Source organism: Nicotiana sylvestris, chromosome 7 (assembly GCF_000393655.2).
Source record: "Nicotiana sylvestris chromosome 7, ASM39365v2, whole genome shotgun sequence".
In the NCBI taxonomy this organism is placed as follows: domain Eukaryota; kingdom Viridiplantae; phylum Streptophyta; class Magnoliopsida; order Solanales; family Solanaceae; genus Nicotiana; species Nicotiana sylvestris.
In genome coordinates, this window is record NC_091063.1 from 57,848,859 (window position 1) to 57,859,968 (window position 11,110).

Consider the following 11,110-nt stretch of genomic DNA (forward strand, 5'->3'; position numbering starts at 1 on the left):
TATCGTATCTGTAGGATTTTGGATAAGTGACATCTCATTCCTTTTTTATTTTTATCGCATTCTTCCTTTACCATTTCATAGTCACTAGAACCACTTAATTTTGATTTAATGCCACATCACTCTATATTCCGCCCTTTAGGGGAGTACTAAGAGCTAAAGCCATGAAAATCTACCTATAAATGTTTTATCTCTTCATCTTTGGCATCGTTTCATAACATTAGTGATCCTTACTCACCTTGCGGCAATCCTTCTGCACCAAGGATAACAAATTCCCTTACTCGTGATGGTGACACTTAGCTCAACTAGCACATACAGTCCCTTAAGCTTAACTTTGCTCACATTGCTTGCTTTAAGGAAGCATCTTCCTAAATGACCTTTCTCTGAATTTCTTATGAATCTTCTCCTGTTGTCCATTCTATTATGGCCGGAACGCAATCTGAAATTCTCATGATGCCGACCATTATGAAATAACTCATTCCTTAATTCATGTTTAGTTTGCCTTGTTCACCAGTCCATACTGATTTCTATTACTCTGGGTCTAACTTTTCCTTCTGGTAGTCGCATTGGTGTCACGAGCTTATTTCTCGAAATGAGGATATAACCTTATGGCCTATATTCTTTTGTTGTCTCAAGGAATGTCACCTCTCGTCTTTTTTCTTTATTTGACTATAGATTCTGTAACACTCTACCATTGTCACCCATTTATCACATCTCACTCATAATTCTTCCTTATCTCTCTTCTCATTACTCTGCTAATATTTCTGTCTATCCCTTTCTTGTGAAAACTTCAACAAGACATTCTTTCACTTTTAGCTTTCCTTGCTTCATTCATCGGCTCTTTGGGTTGCTCAACATCCTTACTCTACTAGGGATGAGAGTCAGACTAAGGTAATATTTATCCTTTCCAAGCATTTCAGTGCCTATCCTCGGATTTTTTTTATCATGCTAGTATTCACATCTAATTGTAATATTCTAGATTGCATCACCTGAGTGTCTTAAAAGAAGATCTATTAGCACATCTATAACATCCTTTGGAAATATCAACTAATATAAATAATCTATTCACCATTTTGGGTTACTCTAACCCCAAACCGGATTCTGATGTTCCGTTCTTTTCGTAAACTATACCTGTTAACCCCCATAGGGCACAACTGAGATGGGTGTGACTAATTGTACATACCTATATTATTAATGAAGGTAATTCAAAATGTTTATATATCTCTTCCAGTATTGTAGGTAATGTGTATCTCTACTAATTAGGTACCTCGTACCCTTCTTCACCTTTCTTCTTCTAGTTACTGAAACTTATATCTACCTTCCGATTCTCTTATTTCTTACCGTAAGAGTGCATAGAAATTCTTGCCTTAGGGATCCTTAACAAGAAGCTTGCACTTCTTAGTGTCATCATGTTCTACTGGAGACCTTACATTAATCATAAGCATGATGCAAAATCGAGTTCCTCTGACTCAATTCTTCCACATACACATTCAATCCCTTACCAAACATCTTTCTAGATGTAGGCATCGTTGTATTATGAATAAGATAGAATTTAGGAAATTGAGTTCTTACAACCGAGCTCTACCGCATGATCTAGAGTAAGAAAAAAGAGTGACAATCTTTAATGCCTTGTAGCCTCCTGCTTATTAGTGTGGTGCACGACATACCCATAAACAAGACTCTACTAGACATGGCTTGTAGACTCCCTAGGACAGAACTGCTCTGATACCACTTTTGTCACGACCGAAACTGATGGGCCGAGACGGTCACCCGATACCTTACTCAACTGAGCAACAACAAAATGTATCTTTTCATGTTATACTATCATGGATAACTAATATGGAAGGTGGCCATGAGATAAGTAGAATACAACATATCATACTAACTTATGCATAAGACATATGGCCTATGAGATCAAAATAGCCACTCGTATACTAAACATAGATCGACAAGACCATACAATCTTTTACGTACATGACATCTGTGTACAAGCCTCTAAGAATACGTAATTTTCATAAAGAACAATACACGTCTAAATCATACCAACAAAACAAGCAACTCTAAAGTAAATGGAGTGCACCAACACCTTTCACTGAGTTGATAGCCTACTTGGATGGATCTCGACCTGTTTGTCGGGACCTGCGGGCATGAAGTGCGTCCCCAGGCAAAAGGGATGTCAATACGAATAATGTACCGAGTATGTAAGGCACATAAATAAGTACATAATAGACATGTAATAAATATGGAGTAAATGACTCAGCCTATAAGTTAGGATAATTTTGTAATTCATGAAATAATTATAGTGTCATGTATATACGTATGAATATTATGTCATGCATAAGTACATGTTTCATAACATCATCAGGCTTCTGAGGGCATCCCATTATTTCATCTCAGCCACTGTGGGCAAAATCATCAATGTATACCAGTTGATCAGGTGGTGGTCAATAAAATATCTTGGAATGTCATAAGACCATTATACCTTTGAGTAATATCATGAAGTAAACTTTTTTCAACTTATGTATTTTTCTGAGACCCATGAACAGATGATATAATAATATGACACATGGAGAATCAAGAACATAAGCATTTCTAGCATTTCTATGAATAGAGTCATTTATGAAAATTGCACATTTGCTCGTTTCATTTGTGTCGTATAGATCATGCCAAAAGAAAGAAGGGATAGCCTTAACATACGTGAGCCGATTCTCTTGACAATCCTTTAATACACGTTTATTTTGGAAAAACTCATTACGGCGAATCGAAGTAGGGAAAAATCTGTGTGATATTTTTGAGAAAGATTCTACCGTGCTCTCTTAGAACCGCGATTTCACGCTGCTCTGCAACAGCATGACCAGCACTATCTGAAACATTAAATAATGATTTTTTTATCAGTTTGTTGAATCTTATAGCATCTTCCTATAGATATTTCACACCCCAAATTCACATTACATAGGACATCTCCTGATATTGAAAAACACTTGCAATTCCTTCTCACTTGAAACCATGGTTTCCCTTTAAATCCACCACTTGAATATCCATTCCAATGACCATATAATCTTAGCTTCTCTTTTTTAATGGATAAGAGAACTTGTCCATAAAGATCCATGAGAAATACTTCATTGTTATTTGTTTCTTCGTAGTTGTCAACTCTGAAAACAATTTCACCTTTAGAATTAAAGACAGTACAACCATTCCCATGGAACACTAGGGATTTCATCCTTATAGTGAAGGTTTCTCTTGTGGACGTCATATAATTAGGAGAGGTAAATGAAGGAGAATTAGAGTTCTTGATTAATAATTTAAGGAGCTTTTTTGGTACTTGTTTCCACAAAAGTACAATGAGTTCTCCAATCTTGCCACATTATCTCAAGACTTTCTTAGTTATATTAGGCTTGATTAAGTCTTTACTCTTGCTTCCACGTTTAGGGGTGGGTGTCTCCCCTTAAGCTTTATCCAAAATACCGAATATTTTATTTCGGACCGTATTTTATCTTAAAATGCCAAACTTCGACGGAAATTTATTTTCTTTAATTTGTTTACCCTCTCACCTTCACGAATTTACTCATCACTTGTGAAATAGCATAATCCTTATAATCTCTTAATAATCTTTTCCTTCGACCGATGTCAATTAACTTACGACAAATTCAACGTATAGTACTACAGGGTGCAACATCATCGTAATTTAATACTGTGAAGCATAACATCATCGTAATGTAATACTGCGGAACATAATATCAAAGTAATATAATACTGCAAGGCGTAACATCATCGTAATATAATACTACAAGGCATACCATCATCATAATATAATACTGCGAGACTTAATATCGACGTAATATTGCGGGGCATAACAGTGTGCCAAAGAAAGAAGGGATGAGAGTGGTTCGCAATGATAAGAATGGGATAATTCCAACAATGACCGTAACTTGATGGAGATTTTGCATGGACTGTAGAAAGTTGATCAATGCTACCCGAAAGGATCGCTTTCTACTTCCTTTTAATGACCAAATATTAGATTGGTGAACAGGAAGGTCCGTCTATTGCTTTCTTGATGGTTACTCAAGTTACAACCAAATTCAAATTGCCCCGAAGACCAAGAGAAGACAACTTCTACATATCCTTATGGCACTTTTGCCTTTAAGAGGATGTCATTTGGTCTTTGCAATGCTCCGGCTACCTTCCAATGGTGTATGATGGCTATATTCATCGACATGGTGAAGGATTTTCTTAAGGTTTTCATGGATGACTTTTCCTTTGTAGGAGACTCTTTTTATGGGTGTTTGACTAACTTGGCCAAGGTGTTGAGAAGATGTGAAGAAACAAATCTTGTTGTGAATTGAGAGAAGTGCCACTTTATGGTGGAGGAAAGCATTGTTCTTGGGCATAAGGTGTCCAAAAATGGTATTGAAGTCCATTCGGCAAAGATTGATGTTATTTCCAAATTACCTCCTCCAAACACCATGAAGGGTGTAAGAAGTTTTCTAGGGCATACAGGATTCTACCGGATGTTCATCAAGGAATTCTAAAAAGTGGTTAACCCATTGTGTAAATTATTGGAGAAAGCTGCCAAGTTTCACCTAGATGAGCCGTGTATGGTTGCTTTTGAGGAACTCAAGTGGCGTTTGACAACCGCTCCTATAATTCAAGCTCCTAATTGGGAGTTGTCATTTGAGTTGATGTGTGATGCAAGTGATGTCATCATGGGAGAGGTGTTGGGCCAAAGAGTGGGCAAGCTTTTCTATCCCATTCACTATGCTAGCAAAACAAGGAATGCCGCTCAAATGAACTATATGGTAACTGAAAAAGAACGTCTTGAAATTGTTTATGCTTTTGACAAATTTTGTTCTTATCTTGTAGGTTCAATGTTAGTGGTACATTCGGACCATACCGCAATCTAGTACCTTTTGGAAAAGAAGGAGTCCACACCAAGGTTGCTTAGATGGATATTACTCTTGCAAGAGTTTGACTTAGATATCAAGGATAGAAAGGGCATAGAAAATCAAGTGGCGGACAACTTGTCTCATTATGAGTTGGGGGGGGGCTTTGGAGGTCGAGGATATCAATGAATTCCTCCCGGATGAACAAGTATTTGAAGCCATAATTGTAGCAGATGATAAGTTTCCATGGTACGCTGACATGGCTAATTTCTTGGTGAGTGGGTTACTACCTCCAGGGAATCTTTCATACCAAAAGAAGAAGTTCTTGAGGGATAGTAACTCCTACTATTGGGAGGAACCTTATTTATTCAAGATATATGTTGACAACATTATAAGGAGATTTGTTCCAAACGAGGAAGGGATGACGATCTTGAGGGCTTGCCATGAATCCCCTTATAGTGGACACCATGGAGGAAATAGGAACGCGGCTAAGGTTCTTGAGTATGGATTCTATTGACCCACTTTGTTCGAAGATGCCAATACTATAGCCAAATCTTGTGATAAATGCCAACGTCAAGGCAACATCTCAAGAAAGAATGAAATGCCTTTGAATCTGATTGTGGAGGTGGAGTTGTTTGACGTGTGGGAAATTTACTTCATGGGGCCGTTTGTGAGCTCCTACAACAACAAATACATCCGTGTGACGGTTGGCTATGTGTCAAACTGGATGGAAGTGGTAGCTCTACCAAAAAATAAAGCAAGAACTGTCATCGCGTTCCTCAAGAAGAATATTTTCACAAGGTTCGACTCTCCGAGAGCTATTATAAGTGATGGTGGTTCTCATTTTTGTAATCGATTGTTTGCCACTTTACTCGAGAAATATGGATTCAATCACAAAATTGCCACACCGTATCACCCACAAACAAGTGGGAAAGTTAAAGTTTCAAATCGTGAGATTAAGAGCATTTTGGCCAAAACCGTCAATGTCTTATAGGACGGATGTAGCAAGAAAACTTGATGATGCTCTTTGGGAATATAGAATGGCCTATAAGACACCAATTGGCATGTCTCCATATGAGTTGGTGTTCGAAAAAGTTTGTCATTTGTCGGTAGAGTTGGAGCACAAAGCTTTGTGGGCCATGAAAAAGCTCAACTTGGAATGGGTCGATGCGGCGAACTTAAGAGTGTCTCAACTCAATGCAATGGATGAATTCCGGTTTCAAGCATATGAGAGTGCTTCTTTGTACAAACAAAAGATGAAATACCTCCACGACAAAAAGATCATAAAGAGGGAGTTCCACCTCGGGGACTTGGTTGTTCTTTATAATTCGAGGTTTAAGTTGTTCCCGAGCAAGTTGAAATCAAAATGGTCTGGGTAAGGTTGTGCATGTTTACCCATTTGGTGCCATATATTCAGAGTCTGGCGATGGTAAAAGGATCTTTAAAGTGAATGGGCAATGAATTCGGCATTATTTGGGTCTCATTAATTCAAGAAGAGTGTTGTTAGAAGTTTAGTTGGTGGAACTCCCACTAGCATCGTGAGTTGTGGTCGGTATTGTTTCGTATCACGACGTTAAATAATGCGCTTCTTGGGAGGAAACCCAAGTTCTTTTCTTTTATCTTTTTCAATTTGATTTTTATCTTGTTAGTTTAGCTTTGATTTTATTTTATTCTTTTACTTTGACGGGTTTTAGCGTTGTGTGGTTGTGCAGGCGATAACACTGAATTGGAGAAGCTGAGAGATAATCATAGTTGCAGGTGAAATCGTGGACCTAATCGTCTCCACATTTCTGTTCGTGGAGTAAGGCAAAATCTTCTGAAAATTGCAAAAAATGAGGTTGGCTCCACGATTGACCATGGTGTCCACGATCGATAAAGTGAAGCAATAGGTAATCGTGGAGACAACTTAAAATCATCTCCACATTTTTAATGGGGTCCACAACAATTCTAAAAAAAGAGAGATACAATAGGATTTAGTTTTATTTCTTTTTCTCTTATTTTCATTCCTCTCTTTCACGCTCTCTCTCTCTCCCCCCCCCCTCTCTCTTTCTCCTGTAAGTTATTCACCCACGCGACCTTCACCATCCCTGGTCTTCTTCCTCAATTTTTCTGGAAAGAATTCGTGGGTATTAAGAAAACCAGGTATGTGTGAACTCCCTTGTTTGTCCATACTAGCTTGATTCTTCTTCCCTCTACTCAAAACCCCAAAAAATTGCCCTTTTCTGCTCTAAGCTTCAATCTCTTGGCGAGATGGATTGGTTTCGAAGTTATTGTAATTATTAATTGTTGTTGGGTGTTTGTTGAACACCATTTTAATGGTGAAATTTGGGTTTAAGGTATATTCATGTTTTTGTTAAGGAATTATGTTCAATGTGAGCACACAATATGTTTGTAAAAATGCCTGATTGAACTTGGACAAGCTAGGGCTCTTGAGTTCGATTTTCCTAGTAACTGATAATGCTTTGAAGTGTAATCTTCTTCGTTGAATGCCCACTGCTCATGTATTAGAACAAGAGGTGAACTTCAAGTTTATTCAAGTATTAGTGTGTCCATTTTATTTACGTGGGACTTGAAAGAAAAGTAGGAAATTGAGAAACACTTGAACTAACCATTGTGGAGTTGATTATCTCCGTGAACTTTATCGTGGAGCTTGGCAGAAGATTTTAAAACCAATCGTGGAGTGTTTCGGCTCCACGAAGTTAAATCGTGGAGCCATTCTCAGTTCGTCTCCACGATCAACCTTGCTCAGCTGCTCATTTTATACATTTATTAGCTAATTTTAAATTATTCCTTTTAATTTTCTTGTTTCTTTTTACTTTTTTAAGCATGTTTAGGATTCATTAGCTAGATGTTGAATTATTTAGTTATTTATTGCTTCTATGTTTTGCTTTAGTACTTGGTTCTAAAAGCTAAGAATCATGTCTTTTCCTTGTTTCATTTTCACATTATGACTCAACCACCAAAGAAAAATCCCAAGAGAGTTATTCAAGAGAGAGTACAATAGTGTGCAAAGGATGCGTCTTCTTCCAGAAAGCGAGATACACCGAGATAACCACAGGCTGCTTCATAATCTAATCTCAGAAAAAGGAAGCTGAGGGATGAACCAATTGAATCAATGGGAGCCTGAGTCTCAGCCTACGAATAACCTTAGGGAAGAGAACCTTGTTGAACATCAAGCTGAACCAGAGTACCTTAGATTCAACAGTCCAGGAGTTGAGGATATCTACAACTCTCAACTGAAATCGAGGAGCCTATGATTTGACAGGGGCATGGATTTGAGAGATGCACGTGCCTTCGTCCCTGGAATGATTGAGGTGTTAGAAAAGAGAGGTTGGTTGAAGTTTGCTGAAAGACCTGGCCAGGTAAATGAAACTTGGACCTGGAAATTTTATGCAAATGTCGCAGTGTTATCACAAGAGGCTGTTCTCATAACTATTAGAAGGGTCTACATTTTCATAGCACCAAAGAATATTAACAAGCTCTTGGAGTTGGCTGCACAAGATCCAGTATATTATGTTAAAACTCTAGCCCTTTCAAATGGGGAGTGTCGCATCTGGGCTGCAGATATCCTGTATCCAAAAGAGGGTGAACCACCAAAGTTTGGAAATTGTCGAATTAAGAAGAGCACTTTCACTCTCGAGGCGAAGAATTGGGTGAATTGTGTTCTAGCGAGATTGAAGCCTTCCAAGAATGATGACGACATTCCTCTACATAGAGCTATCCTTACAGCAGCTATTATGGAGGGATGGCCCATTGAAGTTGACCAAGTAGTGACTGCAGAGATCCGGGATGCCTTCCCAAAAGTCTCCAAATCCATGCACTTCCCCTGGGTTCTAATTGAGTTAATGAAAAAGTTTAAAGTACGCCGACTTGAGGACAGATGGGTTCAAGGACCAAGAAATAGATAATTATTTACAGCAGAACTGGCTAAAAAGACTTAGACAAACTCCAGTGCATTAGCTGAGGCACCAGCTATTTATGAGGCTAGCCAGTTCGAAGAGATAGCCTCTGCTATACCTCCTACTAGTATTCCAGCTATAGGAGCAGGGTCTTCTTCCACAAGTGAGGGCCATGTGGTCCCTTCTTCAGGTACCATTGTCTTTCCTACCAGGTGTCCATCAAGAGGAACGTCAAATCAATCTGTGCCTGCTGTTCTAAAGACAATGTATGGCAAGCGCACAAAAATGGAGCAAAGATTGAGAGAACTATGGAAAAAGTCAATCTTTACATCCACAGAACCAATGATGAAAATTCTAGAGCAACTACTGAAAACTCAAGCTGAGCAAGTAGAAAGAGAGAAAGCAAGAGATGAGAACGAAAGAAAAAGATATTAAAAAACTAGCTAAAATTGAAGAGACTATTGCTAGTATGGAGAAAAGGATAGAAAAGCTTGAGAAGTCAATAGAGTTTGAGGATGTGAAAGATAACAGTTATCTACTGATGTGATGGTGCTTAGGAAGGCATGGGGCAATTCGACAAAGGAAGTTGAAGAGTGAAGATGAGTCAGAGAAAGATCAAGAACAGGATGACCTAGCTAAAGAAGTCCCTGATAATCATAAGAGAGCAAGTGTAATTGCAATATACAAGCACACAATGGGACGGACAATCTATTTTAGAAGCGGATAAAGACCTTCCAGATATACATGAGCCATCTGAGATTGAGATTTCTCCTCCATTTCAGAGCACCACGAAGAATATGACACAACAACTACGTGTTGAGGACGATATCTTGGAGGCATAATCTAATTAGGAGAAGTCTACTCAAGCTTGAGTCTTAGGGAGTTCCCTCTCCTTTATGCTCTGTTTTATAAGCATTAGGGACAATGCTCAGTTTTTGTGTCGGCATAGAAAATTTCTTGAGAAGTTTTTGTTTTGGATTGTTAAAATAATGGTAACTTGAAGTGATTTAGTTCTTATTTGAAGTACTTGTTACTTTGAATATTTGGTGAACTTCAAATTGCTTCTTTGTTATCTCTTTTGCTCTAGTTAAGTTTCCTTTTGTTTACCTTGAAAATGGTAATAACAATTAAATTTAATTTAGCGGTTTTAAAAATACGTGATCTATTTTTAAGCTAGTTGTTAGGTAGTTGATGCTATGTGAAAGATTTATAATCAAGAAAAGAACTTAGAAACGAGATGTTAACCAAACTGAATTGCTATCACGCGGCCTCTTACTTGCCTATTCGAGGGCCTCGGGGTCGAGTCCGAAGATAAGCTGGGAGCTATCGAGGGTGGTCGATGGAGGCTAACAGTTATAAATAAATCAATGACGGCATTTATGGCCAATACTAAGCAATAAATGATGAACTTTAAGTAGAACACAATAAATACAAGCAATAAATGAAGTAATGAAATCAAGAAAATATGTTATAGAGCAGAGAGAATGTTATTGAGTCTTTTGTATTGAGAAACAGATATTTACAAAATGACAAGGACCACCTCTTATATAAGAGGGAGAATCCCAACATAGTACAAGTGCATTTATTACAAAGATATGGAGATGGGACATCTAGTTAATGCCATGATACGGGCTTAAACTAGCCTGACAGACTTTGTCGGCTTTAGTTTCATGCCTTGGGAACTCCCCACTTTCCTTCCATAACCGTTGGTCTCATACCGCCCCGAGGTTGAGCATCGATGGCCCTCGAGGGATGAAACTCAACCGTGGTCTCGAACCTTCGAGACGTGCCTTTGAGGTGTCGTAACGATGGAAAATTGGACCCTCCAATTTTACGGTTAGTCCCCGCATTTCTTAGAGTAGAATGATAATAAACGACCTTGACAACCAGCTTTCCGAGTTTTCGTGATGACGTCATACTAATGACACAAGTCTCCATGATAACCGAGATGTCCTGTCGTTTCACCTTTCCAGAATCATTCAAAGCATTGTCGTTTCTTATTCTTTAAGGCAATAATGTTACCGCCGGTCCAGCTCCCAAGGATGTATTGAATGCGCCTTTCGATACGTCTTTCGAAGACAATAATGGCATCGTTGGTTACATTGCCGCCATTTCTATAAATAGGGGCCTCCTGGAACCAACTTTTTATCCAAGTGTCTTCCAATATCTTTCCATCCCTTTTTATCACCATCCTCATCCATTGTTATCCACCCCGTTTGAGGTCCATGGCTTTAAAGTTACATGACACCATTCTCATCGGTCATGCCATGGCCTTTTTCCTGGGCTTTTCCCTACCGAGCGAGATCACACCAACTCGTTGATGTTGTTGTTACT

At 38.5% G+C, this 11,110-nt stretch overlaps 1 protein-coding gene and 1 long non-coding RNA gene across 2 annotated transcripts; one reads left to right on the forward strand and one right to left on the reverse strand.

Moving 5' to 3' along the window:
- Positions 1-2,748: 2,748 nt before the first annotated feature.
- Positions 2,749-3,250, reverse strand: LOC104219939 (protein LURP-one-related 11-like). Its single transcript, XM_009770706.2, has 2 exons — positions 2,950-3,250; positions 2,749-2,861 (listed from the first exon to the last, which is right to left on the reverse strand). The coding sequence occupies exons 1-2, from the start codon at positions 3,248-3,250 to the stop codon at positions 2,749-2,751; spliced, it is 414 nt and encodes a 137-aa protein (XP_009769008.2).
- Positions 3,251-6,554: 3,304 nt separating this feature from the next.
- On the forward strand, positions 6,555-9,816 carry LOC104219929 (uncharacterized). Its single transcript, XR_011401001.1, has 2 exons — positions 6,555-7,019; positions 7,843-9,816. It is a non-coding gene; the product is annotated as an uncharacterized lncRNA (long non-coding RNA).
- Positions 9,817-11,110: the final 1,294 nt, after the last annotated feature.